At 51.3% G+C, this 18092-nt stretch overlaps 14 protein-coding genes across 14 annotated transcripts; 13 read left to right on the forward strand and 1 right to left on the reverse strand.

Moving 5' to 3' along the window:
- Positions 1-278: 278 nt before the first annotated feature.
- Positions 279-1134, forward strand: LAESUDRAFT_762226 (uncharacterized protein; the record flags this gene model as incomplete). Its single annotated transcript, XM_040913067.1, has 5 exons — positions 279-327; positions 392-481; positions 546-635; positions 700-837; positions 872-1134. 5 exons carry the CDS (start codon positions 279-281, stop codon positions 1132-1134), a joined length of 630 nt encoding a protein of 209 aa, XP_040760744.1.
- A 1151-nt stretch (positions 1135-2285) lies between these two features.
- On the forward strand, positions 2286-2930 carry LAESUDRAFT_622771 (uncharacterized protein; the record flags this gene model as incomplete). The annotated part of the gene is made up of 1 exon (XM_040903296.1): positions 2286-2930. A coding segment is annotated over one exon (645 nt), but the record flags the coding sequence as incomplete, so codon positions are not given.
- Positions 2820-3521, forward strand: LAESUDRAFT_660460 (uncharacterized protein; the record flags this gene model as incomplete). The annotated part of the gene is made up of 1 exon (XM_040904869.1): positions 2820-3521. A coding segment is annotated over one exon (702 nt), but the record flags the coding sequence as incomplete, so codon positions are not given.
- Positions 3522-3545: 24 nt separating this feature from the next.
- On the forward strand, positions 3546-4184 carry LAESUDRAFT_660557 (uncharacterized protein; the record flags this gene model as incomplete). Its single annotated transcript, XM_040904878.1, has 1 exon — positions 3546-4184. A coding segment is annotated over one exon (639 nt), but the record flags the coding sequence as incomplete, so codon positions are not given.
- A 21-nt stretch (positions 4185-4205) lies between these two features.
- Positions 4206-5738, forward strand: LAESUDRAFT_660533 (uncharacterized protein; the record flags this gene model as incomplete). Its single annotated transcript, XM_040904877.1, has 1 exon — positions 4206-5738. A coding segment is annotated over one exon (1533 nt), but the record flags the coding sequence as incomplete, so codon positions are not given.
- A 105-nt stretch (positions 5739-5843) lies between these two features.
- LAESUDRAFT_602069 (uncharacterized protein) lies at positions 5844-7034 on the forward strand (the record flags this gene model as incomplete). The annotated part of the gene is made up of 1 exon (XM_040903073.1): positions 5844-7034. A coding segment is annotated over one exon (1191 nt), but the record flags the coding sequence as incomplete, so codon positions are not given.
- Positions 7035-7478: 444 nt separating this feature from the next.
- Positions 7479-8222, forward strand: LAESUDRAFT_601345 (uncharacterized protein; the record flags this gene model as incomplete). Its single annotated transcript, XM_040903059.1, has 1 exon — positions 7479-8222. A coding segment is annotated over one exon (744 nt), but the record flags the coding sequence as incomplete, so codon positions are not given.
- Positions 8223-8850: 628 nt separating this feature from the next.
- On the forward strand, positions 8851-9844 carry LAESUDRAFT_684338 (S-adenosyl-L-methionine-dependent methyltransferase). The gene is made up of 2 exons (XM_040905849.1): positions 8851-9156; positions 9212-9844. The coding sequence occupies exons 1-2, from the start codon at positions 8910-8912 to the stop codon at positions 9742-9744; spliced, it is 780 nt and encodes a 259-aa protein (XP_040760751.1). The 5' UTR covers positions 8851-8909; the 3' UTR covers positions 9745-9844.
- Positions 9845-10044: 200 nt separating this feature from the next.
- On the forward strand, positions 10045-10433 carry LAESUDRAFT_729515 (uncharacterized protein). The gene has a single exon (XM_040909643.1). It carries the CDS (start codon positions 10195-10197, stop codon positions 10414-10416), a length of 222 nt encoding a protein of 73 aa, XP_040760752.1. The 5' UTR covers positions 10045-10194; the 3' UTR covers positions 10417-10433.
- A 376-nt stretch (positions 10434-10809) lies between these two features.
- On the forward strand, positions 10810-12634 carry LAESUDRAFT_814869 (uncharacterized protein). The gene is made up of 2 exons (XM_040914637.1): positions 10810-12451; positions 12505-12634. Exon 1 carries the CDS (start codon positions 11300-11302, stop codon positions 12404-12406), a length of 1107 nt encoding a protein of 368 aa, XP_040760753.1. The 5' UTR covers positions 10810-11299; the 3' UTR covers positions 12407-12451; positions 12505-12634.
- A 430-nt stretch (positions 12635-13064) lies between these two features.
- LAESUDRAFT_729517 (uncharacterized protein) lies at positions 13065-13294 on the forward strand. Its single transcript, XM_040909644.1, has one exon. It carries the CDS (start codon positions 13093-13095, stop codon positions 13258-13260), a length of 168 nt encoding a protein of 55 aa, XP_040760754.1. The 5' UTR covers positions 13065-13092; the 3' UTR covers positions 13261-13294.
- Positions 13295-14370: 1076 nt separating this feature from the next.
- Positions 14371-15380, forward strand: LAESUDRAFT_729521 (uncharacterized protein). Its single transcript, XM_040909645.1, has 3 exons — positions 14371-14531; positions 14595-14604; positions 14659-15380. The coding sequence occupies exons 1-3, from the start codon at positions 14422-14424 to the stop codon at positions 15196-15198; spliced, it is 660 nt and encodes a 219-aa protein (XP_040760755.1). The 5' UTR covers positions 14371-14421; the 3' UTR covers positions 15199-15380.
- Positions 15381-15429: 49 nt separating this feature from the next.
- LAESUDRAFT_729522 (uncharacterized protein) lies at positions 15430-16546 on the forward strand. The gene is made up of 2 exons (XM_040909646.1): positions 15430-16323; positions 16378-16546. The coding sequence occupies exon 1, from the start codon at positions 15883-15885 to the stop codon at positions 16276-16278; it is 396 nt and encodes a 131-aa protein (XP_040760756.1). The 5' UTR covers positions 15430-15882; the 3' UTR covers positions 16279-16323; positions 16378-16546.
- A 4-nt stretch (positions 16547-16550) lies between these two features.
- On the reverse strand, positions 16551-17974 carry LAESUDRAFT_729523 (ras-domain-containing protein). Its single transcript, XM_040909647.1, has 4 exons — positions 17623-17974; positions 17496-17543; positions 17230-17418; positions 16551-17142 (listed from the first exon to the last, which is right to left on the reverse strand). Exons 1-4 carry the CDS (start codon positions 17776-17778, stop codon positions 16855-16857), a joined length of 681 nt encoding a protein of 226 aa, XP_040760757.1. The 5' UTR covers positions 17779-17974; the 3' UTR covers positions 16551-16854.
- Between the last annotated feature and the right edge of the window lie 118 nt (positions 17975-18092).

An 18092-nucleotide genomic window follows, 5' to 3' on the forward strand; every position in this document is an offset into this window, starting at 1 on the left:
AGCGTCTGGAGTCGTTGCGGGTGCCTTCAGAAATGCCCGGTGGACAGCGTTGCCCTGAAGGATGAGTTCCAAATGACAAATTTGGCTATTACAGTACGGGGATGGCCTGCGGCTTACGTGATCCTTAAGGTGCAGTTTGACCTGTTTAAGGGAATATTTTTACATCATCATTCTCTTTACGTCATTCGCTCCCTGGCCTGGGTCTCTTCGTCTCGTCGGTTGAACTTCTATATACTCAACACTTCTCAATTTATCACTCGCTCGTACTCGGCCTTTTCATGGCGACGCCCACGTCTACATGTATCGCGGTCAACGTCGCTTTTTACGGTACGTAACTCTTCCTCCTTATGATCTCGACCACTGTTCTAATTGCGTCGTATATTTGTATCAGTTGCGTTGGTCTTTGTCGACTACATTGTCCATCGTTGCTTACGTGCCCCTGAGCGGGCTATATGTATTGCGGTCAACGTCGCTTTTCACGGTATGTAACTCTTGCTCATTATGATCTCGACGACTGTTCTAATTGCGTCGTATGTTTGTATCAGTTGCGTTGTTCTCCGTCGACTACGTCGTCCCTCACTGTTTACGTGCCTCTGAGCAATGTATACGTATCGCGGCCAACTTCGCTTTCCACGGTACGTTACTGTTGCTCATTACGATGTCGACTTATGTTCTAATGGCATCGTACATTTGTATTAGCTGCGTTGTTCTTCGTCGAGTACGCCGTTCATCGCTGGATACGTGGCCATGAACAGGTTATACATACTTCGAACTATGTTGCTGAGCACACGCAGCCCCGTCAGACTGTAGCCCACATTAATGGGATTGGTTTCGAGTGTGCGCGGTCGCATCGCTCTAACGGATTTTGCAGCCCTCCGGTGGGGGGTGCCGGTACTGAGTGTGCGCGGTCGCATCGCTCTAACGGATTTTGCAGCCCTCCGGTGGGGGGTGCCGGTACCGAGCATGCGCTGTCGCATCGCTTTCAGTGCTACGGCAGCCCTTCGGTGGGGGGTGCCACTCGGAGATCTTGCGTTTTTCGGACAGAGGAACTACTGGACTTCCCTGTCATGTTTGGTTCGCGCTGCCTCCTATCCGTTCATTCGACGGTATCGCTTAAGGGGTTCGAGCTCATAGGCTCGATGGATTCCACCTGGTCACGAAACGTTACTGCGGTCGCAGTTGACATCCCTCTCTCGTTCATTGCTCACCGGTGTCCGATTGGGTTTATGAGGGACGCTGCTCGTTTGCACCGCATAGGGCGTGACGCGCGAATGCGCTCGCTGAACGGTCTGCAATCTTTGTTGATGGAACATCAATGTGATATGGTATGTCCATCGACCGTTGCGATTTTCGAATATGTGAGCGACGGGTTGCATACGTTTACACCTGACGGACGCTGCATATTCGATTGCCGTCTGCTGAACCGATTCCCGATCTTGAGCGGACAACTTCGGTGGACGGGTAGTGAAAGATACATGTTTACCGGTGTCGTCGATTGCCGCATGGGGGTGCCTGATGTCGAACTTGGTTGCGTTGTGTCAGAAATTCCAATCGAGTATCTCATTGGCAGACTCGACTTCGGTTCACTTACCGATGTTGCTGGTGCTCATGGGTTACGTGCGCTGTGTGGCTCGTGGACCCTGAACGAAGTTGTGCAGGACATTTTAGCTCATCGCTGTTGGCTGTGTTCCAGGGTATATCCATCGTTTCGCGTTCTCGAATCTGTTGACATACCGGAATTTGCACAGGCGGCTCTGCCCGAATCATTACCGATGACGTCGAGTGCCCCTAGCTCGACATCGTTTCCTCCGAAGCCGTTGAGTGACGAACATCGTTTGAGTATCTTGCGGGATTGGCACGATTCAATGGACAATGGTGCTGTGTATGAAGAGCCGTGTGCCATCTGTGGACGCTTAGTTCCTGGACGTGACATCAGTTCGGTACGAATGGAAACCATTGACCTTTCTCCTCTTTGTAGGGATGGAGAGTTCGTAACGCGGTACGAGCGTAGTGCCCGTACAGACCCCGTTACGACGTTGAATGGGCCCGTCTTGTTTGCTGATGCGGTACACGTTACGGCCGGTGTTAGGTTCATACACTGGTGCGACTCCTGTCGATCTGTATTGGAACGCAAACGTGGATTACCGAGATGCGCACTGGCGAATGGACTGTGGCTTGGCGATGTTCCACTTGTCTTACATGAATTGACATTTGTCAAACAGATGTTGGTTGCCAAAGTTCGGCACAATTCGTTCGTTGTCAAAGTTACAAAAGGTCAACGGAAAATGATCGCGAATGCGATTGCCTTTTCCCAACCTGTGGAGAAAATGTACAATGTGTTACCTCCGCCAAGGCGCGATCTAGATGAAGTGCTCGCGATTCTATTCACCGGTCCCTGTCGACCCAGTGAGGAAGATTTTAAGCGCACTCCGTTGCTAGTCCGCCACCATGCTGTGATTGCAGCTTTGCGATGGCTTATGCTTAACCACTGTGACTATGCTGACGTGTCAATCTCTGAGGAGAACCTTTCCCAGTATCCGGAAAACGAACCACCTGTCACCGTTCTTCGACGGTTTTCGGACGGTAGCACTCCTTCAGAGGCTATGTCTGTGCATGAGGTTGACGAAGAACGGGGCACGAATGATGGTCCATGTCCGTTTGTCATGCATGGGTTGTCCGCTGCTGATGTCGCGACGATGTCATATAAGTCTCGAATTATTACGGCTCTGCAGTACTTCCATGGAGGGGGAGCTGTATTAGGATATGGCCATGGTTCTAAGCCAGAAAGCATATACCACAACAGTAAGCTATTGCCAGGTATGTTTCCGTGGCTTTTTCCTTATGGCCTCGGGGGAGTTGAAAATCCTCTTATAAAAACCCGTCTTGATCGGGCTATACACATCAGGTCATTACTGTATTATGCCGACCGCCGTTTTCAAACGGACTATTATTTCCCGTTCATTGTCTTCAATCAACAGCAGATCCGAGATTCAACAAGAGGCGGTTATTTGTTGACAGAGCGTCGGAACTTTCACGAGGTGGCAGACCGCGTACTATCTGTGAAACCAGACGTTCTCCAGCGGCTTGTTGATCGGGGTAAAGATGGAGTTTATCTCCGTCCTGTGGATGAGGATGAAGAAAAGTGTTTTGAACTAATATCGATTCTTGATTATGTCGCTGGGCATGTAGATGGGTCATCTGCGAAACGCAAACAGCTTAGAAATGAAATTCAAAGTCTCATTATTGCACGCAATGTACCACTCTTCTTCATTACATTTTCGCCCGTCGATATCAACCATCCTCTCTGCCTATACTACTGTGGTCAGACAATTGATATCTTTGATCCATGCAGCCTGTATCCTCGATATGCTGAGAGGCTGCACCTCATTGCTGACAATCCGGTCGCTTGCGCTCGTTTTTTCGACTTCATGGTGAATTCATTCATTACGCACATCTTGCGAATCGGCTCGGACAACGATGGCCTGTTTGGGCGTACATCTGCCTACTACGGTACTGTTGAATCCCAGGGTCGGCAAACTTTGCACATGCATATATTACTTTGGATCCTTAACTCCCTAAGCCCTCTCGAAATACGGTCACGCTTACTGAACGATCTCGCATTTTGTCAGGCTATGTTAGATTGGTTGGATAGCTGTCATCAAGGTGACTACTCGACGGGAAGTTCGAACGAAATTAAGGAAAGTACTGATGGTCGCAGCACTGATTTTGAATCGGATGACTGTGAGGGCCGTTCGGCGACATGCGTTTTACCGTTGCGCCCCCCCGTCACTTCTACTGAAGCAGAGGTAAATGATACATACCGTCAAGTTCTTCGTGACGCAGACCAAGTAGTCTACATGTCAAATCGCCATCAATGTCGGCTACAAACTAATCATTCCAAAGGCTGCCGTCGCTCATCTGATAGTCTCTGCCGGGCACGCTTTCCTCGCGATATGCACCCTTCCACTGAGGTCGATATTGATACAGGAGCCATTCACTTCAAAAAAAGTGAGCCATGGATCAACACCTTCAATCCTGTGATGTCATACGCTCTCAGATGCAATACAGATGTTACCTGTCTGTTATCAGGAACTCAAGTACGTGCCATCATCGCGTACATTACTGACTATATTACTAAATCTCCTCTTAAAACACATTCTATATTCGAGACTGTACGCACCGTGTTGGACGCTAACACCGAGGCCATGTCGCATGCAGGATCAAACGAGGATCGGGCACGGATGGTTGTCACGAAAGTAGTCAATGCTCTATCAGCGAAAATGGAGATTGGTGGTCCAATGGTATGTTCCTATTTGCTTGGTTTTCCAGACCATTATACCAACATACACTTTAAGAAGTTCTTCTGGGCTCCGTACATCAACTATGTCGTGAATACATCCGGAGGCATTGCATCGACATCTGCCATTTCCGACTTACACTGTAACATCGACGGATACAATGACGACAGAGATCGTGTGGTCATTGGTCAGTCGAAACGTGAAATCGTCCCCCTGAACAAGATCAATGATTACATTTATCGTCCGATTAGGTACGAGCATTATTGTCTTTACGACTATCTCATCCAAACCGACGTCATCAGGCGACGTCGGTCTGTATCCTCTCATGCAGCGGCTACAGGAATCGACGATGATCATGGTCCAAACCGTTTATTGGCTGCACATCCGCTTCATGATACTCACTTTGTCACAGATGTTGATACATCTAATCAGTATGTGCTCACTTTCCTTGGCAAAGCACTTCCCCGTCACGACAAAGGGGATCGGGAGACCTACTGTCAAACGATGCTTACATTTTTTTACCCACGTGGTTGGCGTTCGGGAATTGATATTAAAGCAATGAGTGAAAGCTGGGATGCCGTATTTCAACGGACCACGTTCGCATCTCACCATGTTCAGGTTATGGCCAACATGAATGTTCTGTATGAATGTCGAGATGCGCGTGATGATTTTTCTGCGCAACGGCTCGCTAGTGAACGTTTGTCGTTGGGTCTGGGATTTCTCAATCCTTTGATGTTGGATTCACTGGACATTGAGAGAGATGAGTCTAATGTCATGTCAGATGCCAACCAAGAACATTTACTTTCAATGCTTCATGATCATCTTACGTGTCTAGGAAACGTTAGCTCTCACAATGCAGCCCTCACGTCGGAAATGCAAACACTATTGGGCCGACTGCGCACTGATAGGACAGCTTCGTCTCCAAGCACTGATATTCAACCTGTCATCGATATTCCCAGACAATCTGCCACTGCATGGAAGGCAGCTGTGTTGTCTGCAAAACAAACTGTCATCCAACAACGGCTCGAAGTGGCACATGGAGATATCAACGTTGATTGTTACTCAACCCGATGTCTTCCAAACTCGGTAACTGTGTTGACGTTCAATGCCGATGAGTCCAATATAGCTCATGCTGATGGTGTCCCTCGTTCACTAGAGGATAATACGATATCGTTAATGAAAGATATCATGCATACCTTCAACCTCAATGAAGAACAACAACGGATGTTTGGTGTTTGTGCTCGACATCTCCACCACCATGAATGTGAACCTCTTTGGATGTATCTAGGAGGTATTGGAGGCACTGGAAAGTCACTTTCCATTCGAGCTGTCAGCACCTTTCTTACACGGCGTGGAGAGGCAGGGCGATTTTTGCTCATGGCACCGACAGGATCAGCTGCGTGCTTAATCTCAGGCTCAACCTATCACTCTGTGTTAGGATTCTCAAACAACTCTGACCATGTAGGCAATAGCAGTCCTACCTCTCTATCTAAAGTTCGTGATCGTCTTCAGGGTGTAGATGCTGTGTTCATTGATGAGGTGTCTATGATATCGTGTGTAGACTTGTATCGAATTAGTGCCCAAATGTGCAAGGCATTGGGCATTACCGATCAGTCTTTCGGTGGTCTAAGCGTCATTCTTGCGGGCGATTTTGCTCAACTGCCTCCTGCGGGTAGGAATGCGGCTTCTTTGTATTCAAACAGTGTTGGGCCTTGGTCGATTGCTAATACACTGATCTCGCAGCAAGCTGCCATCGGTAAGTCATTATGGCATCAGTTTACCACAGTGATTCTTTTGCGTAGAAATATGCGCCAACAAGGGATGTCCGAAGACGACGTTCGATTTCGCACTGCATTGATAAACATGAGATACAAAAGTTGCGACGAAGATGACATCGCTCTATTACGTACTCGGGTCGTTACCGATGCCAGTGACCCTTTAAGCGAATGTTTTGCAGATCCGTGCTTCCGCAACGTTTCTATCATCACCGGGTTAAACGCACACCGTGACGTGATAAACGAAATGTGTGCCCGGCGTTTTGCGTCTGACAATAACCTGTCCCTGACACCATTTTACTCGGTGGATTCGTGGTCATCCTCTCCACGTTCAGACTCTATACGACGTACCCAGCGGAGTTCCGATTCCACCTGGAATCCTCGTCGAACTTCCGATAACGTTACTAGCGAGGTACAGGATGTTCTCTGGACACTGCCTCCAGCTCTAACTGGCCATCGCGCTGGCATCTTGATGTTGTGTCCCGGAATGCCTGTGATGCTGAAGAACAATGAAGCGACGGAGTTGTGTGCAACCAACGGTGCCGAAGGCTTCGTGTACGATTGGGACTCTCACCTGGATGAGCATGGTCATTACATTTTGGACACTCTATTTGTACGTCTTAAATCACCTCCCCACACTGTACAGATTGAAGGGCTTCCTCCAGACGTGATACCATTGTCTCGATCAAAGACACGCGTTAAGTGTATCCTACCAAATGATGCCGCCGTATATATTGATCGCTTCCAGGTGAATGTGCTTTTAGACTTCGCAATGACAGATTATTCCTCACAAGGACGCACACGCCCCATTAATGTCTGTCACCTCAAATATTGCAGAGGTCATCAGTCGATGTACACCTGCCTGTCTCGCAGCGCCTCCCTGTCAGGCACTTTAATACTCGAAGGCTTCGACGCATCAAAACTACAAGGCGGTATTAGCGGCGATTTGCGCCGAGAATTTCGTGAACTGGAACTACTGGATGAAATACACCACTTGCGATTTCTCGACAACCTCCCCTCTTCTATTGCTGGTTGCACACGTGCCTCACTGGTTAAATCGTTCCAGTCTGTATTCGGCGCTCGATTTGTCCCTCCTCATGTAGACTCTGCACTTGATTGGCGGAACACTCTGGCAACGACTTTATTACCACCTTCTGAGCCTGTGTCTTGGCGACTTGTCGGAAAGGATCAACACCTCAATGCTCAGTCTGCGCTCGATCAGCCGCGGTCCTCTACGCCTCATATCAAATCAGCTCCAGCTATGAGTTCAACTACGGGTCGTAAGCGTACCGCCGACGATGACAGCGCGTCACCGTCTAGCCCAAAGCGGGTTCGAAGTTCTAGTGCGAGATCTCCCATGCCAAATCTGGCCCCGCCATCTTTCATTGCGACGGGCCTATTGTGGGATGCCCGAAATTGGAGCTGTGCTTATGATGCTGCACTTACAGTTTTGTGGAATATGTTACAGGATTATGGATCTACCCATTTTCAACATCTGGCAATGTTCTATCCGGCGCTACGATGTCTTCAAACAGGATTTGAGGCAAGTATATCTGACCTTCATCTGCTCGAAGTTGTTCGCGATGCTATGCGGGATAAGCTGTCATCCTTACATCCGCAGCGATTTCCTCGCACTGGCACCATGGAATGTGCTATTTTTGATGTCGTCTCCACTTTGCTGACATCTTCTACTCCTTTCGGTTGTTCAACTTATACCTGTCCACATTGCAGCTTCACGTCACTTTCACATCAGGAACACCTTTCTTCCGCCACCTTCTCTGTCTACCCGTTCCATTGGGATCAATCTGAACCCCGCCCCACCGTTCAGACCACGACGGATTGTCTACGTCTAGTGTTCAATTATGCGAATGGACCTGCATGCCGATCGTGTCTTCATCCGATGTCTTCCACCACTGTGATTGAACATGCCCCACCAATGTTCGCACTGGAGATTCAACGACCTGATTCTGCTGGTCAACCCTCCATTCTTCTCCAGAATACTTGTTCTTTGTCTGCTGTTTCCGGTGATGTTCTGTATTCACTCATTGGCATTGTGTATGCTGGAGGAAGACATTTTACAAGCAGGTATTTTGCGCGAGATCACTCAGCCTGGTATCATGACAGTGCTGAAACCGGTCGATCCTGTATTCTCGAGACGGATCTCAACCATGAATGCGCCCATCTATTCTGCCATGGACGGGAGGCGACGATTGCATTGTACACTGTCGCTTCACCCGCAAACATCTCCCACGATGCAAATGCTGATCGGAAGTGACACCTGGAAGTCGCTGAGCTCGTCATCATCGTCTGTTCCGCTCCCGCTCTCTTCCGCCCGAACTCGACCGCCTGCCGCGCATAGGATTTCTTTGCCGAGACGCCAACATTGGGGCCTGTCTTATACTCCCCAATTCGCTCCTTCCACCGTGCGTCTGAGACAAATACCGTCGCCGAGTCACGAACGATATCGCTTGTTACTTATATGGTTTCATCATATGCTCCATCACATGCACGCTGAAAATATCTCCCATTGTGTAAACTGGCTCATGGTGCGAGATGGCAGACGGTTCGACCATGTATTACTATAGACGAATGAACATTGTAATTGGAACCCTCCTAATGGTCATTTGGAACCGGCGCTCGGCGCCTCTCCACCCAAGTGGATGGAGTGCGCAGGCGAGGGCAATGACCAGGGCACGCGGGAAACCTGCCGAAACCGGCGCGCCACGTGCACGAGCTTGCGTGCGAAGGGCGGAGTCGCTGATGCCGTGCGCGTCCGCAAGCGGTCGCATGAGCAGCGCTATCCACCACCCGTTTACACCTCGCCCCCGCTTGAGAAATGCAGCTCTACAAGGTGTTCACGCTGCTGGCCGATCTCAGGCTAGCCGTTCAATCGACATTATTCCCGACCATAATAGCCATCCTGCGCGATCCTTTGCTGTTATTCCGTCCTGCCGCGCTGTCGCGCCTTTTCATGGCCAACGTGTGGGTGGCATTTGCGGATGGCATAGACGAGGAGGCGCGTCCTGTGAAGGAACGCCTGATCCCCGGTAATGCGCGGGGTGTTGTTTTGGACCTCGGCGCAGGTGAGTACATCCAATCCTGATCTGGTGTGAGAGGTACTTATGTGTTTCGCTTCAGGTCATGGACACACAATAAAATATCTGGACCGGGAGAAAGTGACCAAGTACATTGCGCTCGAGCCCAACCAGCATATGCACCCTAAAATCCGACAGAACGCCGCTAACGCTGGTTTCTCCGAGGCGGCTGAGACGCTCTTGATCTTGCCTTATGGTGCAGAGGAAACGTCGCTCATAGTATCTGCTCTTGGCGGGCCTCATGCAGTTGACACTATCATCTCTATCTTGGCCCTTTGCACCATTCCCTCCCCGGAAACCTCGCTGCGTGCTCTCATTGATCAGGTCCTGAAGCCCGGAGGACACTTTCTCTTCTATGAGCACGTCCTTAGCCCAAGGGAGGATGTCGCATGGTGGCAGAGGTTCTGGACACCGCTCTGGAAGAGAGCATTTGATGGTTGTTGTCTTGACCGGCCCACACATATATGGGTACCGAAGATGAACTGTTGGCAATCAGGAGAGGTGTCTGCCGGTCGAGATGATGAGAATGAGGGATATATGTTCTGGCATCGAGTGGGTATATTCGTCAAGAAGTAGTAAAATGGTCTTTGTTCCGGCGGTTGACAGGTCTTGTAACTGTGCAGTAAATCTCAACAAAACCATGTATTCTCATCCTTTGCGAGATGCTGGACGCGAGCTTATCGTATGAGTGATGAAAGATCGGCTTTAACCACCAAGGCCTGTGCCATTCCTTGCTCGTGGCGTCTCCTCACGTCACCGGTGACATATCGCGAGGACTTCTGCTTGAATGAAGAGATATATTGCAAGGATTAGGGAGGAGGCTGAGGGATACAGTAGCGCGGAAAGAATGGAGTTAATAGACATAATTGAGAGTCATACGAATCGGCGGGTGCTGCACACCGTCCATGCACGGGTGGCAGAGCCTCGAACAGTTGAGCAACCGCCCGATGCGGAATGCTTACGGCCCGTGAAGTTTGAAGATGATAGTAAAACTCACTAGCGAGATGCACTGTCCATCACGCAGCAATGTCGCTCACCAGGATGCTTGCTGCTGACCGACTTTACAGTCATTTATGTGGGTACGGTGAGATGGCGGGGTTGCGACGGGGCACTCTCATAATCGAACTCGCCACGGACGCACAGAAGGGCACAGTCGTGCATTTGGACTTGAGCGAGTGCATCATGCGAGTGGAGGGTTGTGTACAGACAGAAAGCGCAGGGCGCATGTCGTGCGATGGGTGTACATAGGATCAGTTGCGCGAGACGGCACTAAACAAGAGAGAGGGAGGAGCCACTGGGAGGCTCGCCACAAGTTGAACCACAACGCCACATTCTCTCCTTGCCTGCTCGTGCCACCTCAACTCTCCTCGTAGAATACTGTCGTCGCAAATTCGACTTGATTGACAATGCCACGTCAGGAAGGTGATGAAAAATTATATTCACTCGAAGAATTGAGTACGTCGGACTTGATCAAGACACTCTTCTAGGCTCGAGCAAGGTGACACTCGCCAACGGTGTGTCTCTGTCCGCCCTGACCGTAGCATTATCCGTACTGATCTTGACTTCGTTGCGTTCAGCATACTTCATGTCAGTAACGCTTGCTTTCAATCTAGCTCAACAGACTGAAATAACAGCATATAGCTCAAGGATCTTGAGAGGCTGATCAAGGCAGCCGAGACTACGGTTCAAGCTATGCGGCGCGAACGGAATGCCCACGTCGCGATCAACCGTCTTCCTGCCGAAGTACTCCGGGAGATATTCGTGACGACCTGCACCGTCACACTAGCTCGATACAGATCTTCACACTACGAATGGCGCTATATAAGCACCGCCTGGAACCCAACTTGGATTGACAAGGGCAGAGCAGTCAGTCTCATGCTTGTCTGCTATCAGTGGAAAGAGATCGCCTTGGGGGTCCGGGAGCTCTGGAATGGCATTGAAACATATTGGGAACGTGAAGGTCGTATCTTGCTAAAGAGGGTCCGGCCAAGGCCCGCTCAAGGTGCTGGCTTCTGAATAAGACGAATTGGAATCCGGTTATGCTGTTGCGCGCGCTCTCCAAAATGTGGAGCATTCATACCGAATCCAAGAGCTGTACTGGACAGGGTCCTTGAACGGAAAATACTTTGGAATGTCTGCGCCCTCGTTGCGGTCTTTTGCATTGCAAGATAACGAAAGTCATATGCCAGATGGGACACTCAAGCTCTTCGACAATCACACCCCGTGTCTGGAGCGCCTGTCACTGTCATGTGTGCGTTGGCTGCCCACCAATGCGTTCGCCAATCTGACATTCTTGGCTATCAAATCTTGCATTATACCCAAATTCTGCGCCAAATTACGCAGCTTGCTTGCTGGGACACCGAACCTGGTCGATCTCGGTCTGCGATGTGTGACTGACGGCGCTGACGGCTACAAGCATCACGAGCCTACGGACACGAAGCCTGTGTCACTCGCTCGGTTGCGCCGGTTGCTGATCCAGCATATGTGGGTCGATGACATCGATTATGTCTTCCGGGACGCTCGGCTAAATGAAGACGTGTCTGTCTCGATCAAAAAGATGATAACGCATTATGGTCATGGCCGTCAAATTTTGGAATTGGTATCCACGTGGTCATTGAATGCCTTAAAACAATCCAAAGAACCGCATTTACAGCCTCACGTCGCCATCGTCGCCGGAGCCTCTTCTGGTTTCCGTTTTGCGGTCGAGAGACGCACGACTCCGGAGGATTGGACCACATTCGATGAGTTATGGATGCTATCCCTTTCCAGCATCTCTCATCTGTGCACGTTCGAGTGGGACGCATGTCACGGGGTGTTCAGCCTTGAACGTGTCCGCAATCTTCTCAGGCAGATGACCGCGCTTGAGACGCTGTCCGTCAACATCGAAGGTCTGACGAGTGTCGTCGACGCTCTCACACTCTTCCGCGACCCAATCGACCCGCCTCTCTGTCCCGCACTGACGACATTGCGTATCGCCATCCGAAAAGATAGTGATTGTAACATCGTCCTGGACTCAGTCCACTCGCACCGTGCGCAGCTTGGCATCAAGCACCTGTATATCGGGCTGGTTAATCCTGAGAATGGACACTGGACACCTCGTCAAACCGTGAAGGACCAGCTGCAAGGCAATTTCGAGTCGGTGAAGTTTGGGACGCTGTCGTATGATAAGGCATACGGCATTACTTTGCCGCTGGTATGTGATGAGGAGGTGCATCGTTTGTGGCCGCCCTGGCTTTAGGTGTTGTGTGGACGAGAGATGACGTCGATGGTGGTGAGACCAAATGTATGCTCATGTCTGGGTTCTCGTCTCGTCGCTCATCGCTCATCGCTCCTTAGGGCCAGTTATACCGATGTTTACAGAGAGCGGGCATGACTATTAGGGAGGGAGAAGTAAGGTAGAAGTACGTATTTTATGCTACAGCTGATGTGAACGCGAATGCAAGCTTCGAACTGAGATGTCGTGAATGTCATGACCATGTCCTAACTCAGTTCACGGTGACGTGCACTCAGCCGCTGTCCACGCATGATGCCGCCCACGACATCTGTGGCCAAGGTGTGGCTTGTGATGTCTGAATCAGTCATGCAAGTAACTGGCGTGCCAGACTTGTCCAGGCTGGAGCTGCAGCTCTGGAGGACGTATGCACCGCTCACGCACTGTCCCGAATTGCCATTGATTTTAGGCGTCGTCGCGCTCTCAAACAGAGAAGATATGCATCAAAATACCGGTTGCGGGCCATGATGCACTCGACCATCAGTAAGTGCTTTCCTCAATTAATAGATCACTTGCGCTCGCATTCATTTGCACACAGACGTACTCGTTTCAATCTGCTCCCAATATGCTACCACGCTCCCACACTTGAAGCATTTGTACTCGGCTCTTGTGAGAGCACCATCATATGCTCTCAAGTTCACAGCTCGCAACATATGGCGACCGACTTCCCCAAGCCAAAGCGCACGGCCGGCGCCCTAGCGAGATCGGCTCGCGATGACGATGTTCGCACCGTACCTTTCTCGCTTTCCGATGACCGCTCTCGCCTTCACGCCACTCCGCACAGATTGAGGCCATGCCCTCTGGACCCGCGCGGCCACTAGATGCAACCGTGCCCGACCATACGCATCGCATGTCCACTTCTGAGCGATATTATCAGATATCTCCAGCGTGTTTCTGTCAGAATCCTTCCATCATATACGTCGAGCGCTCGTTCTCCTGTAGCATGCCACGCAGACACAAACGTGCTGGCTCCTTGACGAAACTTCTGGCCCGCCGCTTTTTCAATCACCACTTTCGCTCACCTGAAACATGTGGCATCCCGTGCGGGGTTCAACGCACCATCACCAGGTACGCGCCGCACCTACGTCTGTGCGAACATCGCTGACACGATCAGATCGATTCTCGCGAACTCCATGTCGCGAAGCGAATCGCATGGATGTACATTCTGTAAGTCACCATCCGAACGTCCCTCCCTCGTCGTTAATGCCGTTCCCCGAGCAGACGTGCATCACAGACTTGCCCTGTTGAGTTGCACACGCTGAAGCTCTGCACGAGCTCTGAAGTGGAGACTAGGCTCGCCGACCACCCGTGCATGATCAGCTTCGCACGACACTCGCTCGCTGCTCACATTCATACATAAGGATCGGATCAGTCCTTGCTCGTGGCCTCGCCTCACGCCGCCGGTGACAGATCGCGAGGACTTCTGGACGAATAATGAGATATATTGGAAGGATTGGGGAGCAGGCTGAGGGATACAATAGCGCGGAAAGAATGGAATTATCAGACATAGTTGAGAGTCATATGAACCGGCGGGTGCTGCATACCGTCCATGCACGAGTCGACGCTCATAGCTGTCTGAGCTAATCGCCCGCCCGATGCGGAATGCTTACGACCAGTGATAATAAAACTCACTAGCGAGATGCACTGTCCATCACGCCGCAATGTCGCCCACCAACCTGCTTGCTGCTGACCGACTTTACAGTCATATATGTGGGTACGGTGAGATGGCGGGGTCGCGACGGGGCAATCTCATAATCGAGCTCGCCACGGACGCACAGACGGGCACAGTCGTGCATTTGGACTTGAGCGAGTGTGTACAGACAGAAAACACAGGGCGCGTGGCGCACTGCGCGTGAGCTGGCACAGAACAAAGGAGCGACGCGCCACAGTGTGCCACAGTGCGGCACGGCTCGCCACATTCTCTCCTGCCACCTCAACTCTCCTCGTAAAACACTGCCATCGCAAAGTCGACTTGACCGGCAATGTCACGCCAGGAAGATGGTGAAAAAATACCTTCGCTCGAAGAGTTGAGTGCGTTGGACTTGATCAACATGCTGTCTTCCAAGCTCGAGCAAAGCGACGCTTGCCAACGGTGCGTCCCTATTCGCCCTGACCATATCATTATACATATTGATCACGACTTCATTGTATACAGCGCACGTCAGGCCAGTAATTTTTGTTCCCAATCTAGCTCAACAAACTGATATAACAGCATGTAGCTCAGGCATCTTGAAGCGCTGATCAAGGCTGCCGAGACCGCTGCAGCTCAAGCTGAGCGGCGTGACCTGACTGCCCGCGTACCAATCAACCGTCTGCCCACTGAAGTGCTCCAGGAGATATTCTTGACGAGCTGCACTGTCAAGCTAGCTGAATACAGATCTAAGCATTATCAATGCAACAACATTATGACTCTCTGGAACCCAACTTGGATTGACAGGGGCAGAGCAGTCAGTCTCATGCTCGTCTGCCATCATTGGAAAGAGATCGCCTTGGAAATCCAGGAGCTCTGGAATGGCATTGAAACGTATCAGAAACCTGAAGATCATATCTTGCCGGCGAGGCCCGCTCAAGGTGCTGGCTTGCCGCGAATGGGAAGCCACTTATCAACATGTTGTTGCGCACGCTCTCCAAAATATGGAGCATTCATCTCGAATTCAAGAGTTGTACTGGACAGGCCTTACATATCGCGACAGCAGAAATTATCTCGGGGTGCCAGCACCCTTGCTCAGGTCTCTCGCATTGCATGGGTTCCAGGGTGACAGTGCGCCACTGGCAGATGGATCATTCAAACTCTTCGACAACGATACCCCGTGTCTGGAGCACCTGTTACTGTCACGTTTGTTTTGGCTGCCCAGCAATGCATTCGCCAAACTGACATTCTTGGCGCTCGACAAATGCGAGGTACCCAAAGCTCCCATCAAATTACGCAGCATGCTTGCGGGAACACCACACCTAGTCGATCTCATCCTGCAAGATGTGATTGACGGCAGAAACCGGTTCGTTTCGAGCCCAGTGGAAAGTGATCTTGCGGACATGAAGCCTGTATCGCTCGCTCGGTTGCGCCGGTTGCTAATCGCGTATATGTGGGCCGACGACATCGACTATGTCTTCCGGGACGCTCAGCTAAATGAAGACGTGTCTGTCTCGATCAAACATAAAAGAAAGGGCGATGATGAGCAGCGACTTTTAGAAGTGGTATCAACTCGGTCGTTGAATGCCCTGAAGCAACCCAAAGAACTGCATTTCCAGCCGCGCGTCGCCATCGTCACTGGAGCCTCTTCTGGTCTCCGTTCTAAATTCTTCGATAGCAGAACCCTCGAGGATTTGACCACATTCAACTGGTCACGGATCCTTCTCCTGTCCAGCATCTCTCACCTGTGCACGTTTGAGCAGAATTCACGCAGGTTGCCCGGTCTTGAACGTGTCCGTAATTTTTTAGGCGGATGACCGCACTTGAGACACTGTCGGTCAACGTCGAGGGTCTGCCGAAGGTCATCGACGCACTCACACTCTTCCGAGATCCAACCGACCCGCCTCTCTGTCCTGCACTGACGACGCTACGTATCGCCATCCAGAAAGATAGTGACTGTGACATCATCCTGGACTCGCTCCGCTCGCATCGTGCGCAGCTTGGCATCAAGCACCTGTATGTCGGGCTGGTCAATCCTGAGAATGTGCACTGGAGACCTCGCCAAGCTGTGAGGGATGAACTGCGTGGCGACTTCGATTCGGTGAATTTCGAGACGCTGTTGTATGATAAGGCATACGGCATTACTTTGCCGCTGGTTTGTGATGAGGAGGCGCATGCTTTGTGGCCGCGCTGGCTAGATGAGAGATGACATTGATACCTTCTGGTCTCCCGAGGTGCGGATGAAGTCTAGTCTGTAAGTGTTCGTTAAAGCTTCGAAGCAATGACCAGTTGACCTTAACTCAAGCAGAAATATTGCTCTTACATCACTCCTTTGCACCGTGTTTCAATGGTCCTGACGAATGAGAAAGTCATGCAGACAATGCTCGTCATGTTACGCACCATAGCAATATTTTCTCACCGGCGATTCTCGAGCGTACGAGGAGAAAGTTCAATGATCACCGTTCTTTACAATGAAATATCCACAATTTGTTTTGTCCCATGTATGATTGCAATGGAGTCACTCTGGGATGACCCGGATGACAGCAAGTCGCACGACGAAAAACTATTCAGGAAGATGTGAGAAAATAATCAAAAAGCGAGCAAAGTAAGCTACATGAATACAGCGAACGCCACCTCCACCCTCAGAGAGAGCAGCGTCGATAAAAACACGGGTATCTGCTGACTACCAGTCGCGTACCCTCTAAGTAATCGGACAGTCCACTCCGTCACGAACTCGCCACCGCCAGACCCAGCCCAACACCGACCACCGACACACACCTCCCACTCAACAAGAACACCCACCCTCCGCAGCCGCACCCTCTACCTGCGGAAGCTCAATACTCCCAGGCATATCGCCCTCATTTCCCGCCCGCCCCGAACCGCCCGCGCCAGTCCCACGGCGCCTCGGAGCGGTGGTCTCCCAAAGCTCAGGCGTGTCCATGATCTTCTCTACGACCTCCTGGAACGCCTGCTTGACGTTCACCGCCGTCTTCGCGGACGCCTCAATGAACAGCGAGTTCATCCGCTCCGCAAACTGCTCGCCCTCTGCGTAGCTCACTTGCCGGGAGAACTCCTAAGCAGCCGCGTCCGATGAGTTGCCATTTGGTTGTGGGCGTGGATATGGAGGGAAGAGAGGTGAAGAGGTGGAATCGGGACGCACCTTGTCGACCTTATTCCCCACCACGATCCGCACGACCGACTTGGAGACATAAGTGTCCAGCTCAGAGAACCACCGCGGGAGCGCGTCGAACGACTCGCGATTCGCAACGTCGTACACCAAAAACACACCCTGCGCGCCTCGGTAATACGACGACGTGATCGTCCGGAACCTCTCCTGGCCCGCCGTGTCCTGCCAAAACACCACGACCATGTCATGTCAGTGGAGCGGCGCGGCGATAAGGAAGGCAATGAAAGAGAAACGCGCACCCATATGCTAAGCTTGACCCTCCTCCCCTTCACCTCCAACTTATGTATCTACCCACCAACACATCAACACATCAGCACCAGCACCAGCACCAACGGCCACTTGAGCACCGAGACGCAATGCACGCACCCGAAAATCCACCCCAATCGTCGCACTCGCCTCCTCCTCCGGCAACCACTGCTCATCCGAGAACCGCAAGAGCAAACTACTCTTCCCCACCGACGAGTTCCCGATCAGCAGCAGCTTCACGTTCACCGTCCCGCTCTTGTCCTTGTCCTGCGACATTGCGCTCGTACTCGTTTGTCGTTAGATTGTTGTGGCCGAAAGGAAATGAAGAGCGCGAAGTTGGACAAGTCGCGCGTCGTGAGCGATAGCGTAGTCAGAATACAGTCGTGTAGCAGTGAATAGCAAGGAGAAAGTGAGACCGCGCAGAGGCGATGAGCCGCTGAGGTGTGGCGTGTGGTGGCAAGTGCCAAGTGGTAGAGGAAGCGAAGCGTCCATAACGGCGTCGCGGGTTCACCCCAAGTTCCGTACCTGAACGCCGCACATTCATGTGTGCTACGCCTGTGCGGCTCCCCCCACTTCGAAAAACCTAGTGC

The sequence above is a fragment of the Laetiporus sulphureus genome, assembly GCF_001632365.1.
Source record: "Laetiporus sulphureus 93-53 unplaced genomic scaffold LAESUscaffold_43, whole genome shotgun sequence".
Classification (NCBI taxonomy): domain Eukaryota; kingdom Fungi; phylum Basidiomycota; class Agaricomycetes; order Polyporales; family Laetiporaceae; genus Laetiporus; species Laetiporus sulphureus.

Bases quoted from the DNA above. Each gene is read 5' to 3' on its own strand.
- LAESUDRAFT_684338 (XM_040905849.1), top strand. From the start codon at position 8,910: ATGCAGCTCTACAAGGTGTTCACGCTGCTGGCCGATCTCAGGCTAGCC. The intron at 9,157-9,211 runs GTGAGTACATCC...GTTTCGCTTCAG, and splicing joins TGTTTTGGACCTCGGCGCAG to GTCATGGACACACAATAAAA.
- LAESUDRAFT_729515 (XM_040909643.1), top strand. From the start codon at position 10,195: ATGTCGCTCACCAGGATGCTTGCTGCTGACCGACTTTACAGTCATTTA.
- LAESUDRAFT_814869 (XM_040914637.1), top strand. From the start codon at position 11,300: ATGTCTGCGCCCTCGTTGCGGTCTTTTGCATTGCAAGATAACGAAAGT.
- LAESUDRAFT_729517 (XM_040909644.1), top strand. From the start codon at position 13,093: ATGGCGACCGACTTCCCCAAGCCAAAGCGCACGGCCGGCGCCCTAGCG.
- LAESUDRAFT_729521 (XM_040909645.1), top strand. From the start codon at position 14,422: ATGTCACGCCAGGAAGATGGTGAAAAAATACCTTCGCTCGAAGAGTTG.
- LAESUDRAFT_729522 (XM_040909646.1), top strand. From the start codon at position 15,883: ATGACCGCACTTGAGACACTGTCGGTCAACGTCGAGGGTCTGCCGAAG.
- LAESUDRAFT_729523 (XM_040909647.1), bottom strand. From the start codon at position 17,778: ATGTCGCAGGACAAGGACAAGAGCGGGACGGTGAACGTGAAGCTGCTG. The intron at 17,419-17,495 runs GTGCGCGTTTCT...GTGTTTTGGCAG, and splicing joins GGGTCAAGCTTAGCATATGG to GACACGGCGGGCCAGGAGAG. The intron at 17,143-17,229 runs GTGCGTCCCGAT...GCGGCTGCTTAG, and splicing joins TGGGGAATAAGGTCGACAAG to GAGTTCTCCCGGCAAGTGAG.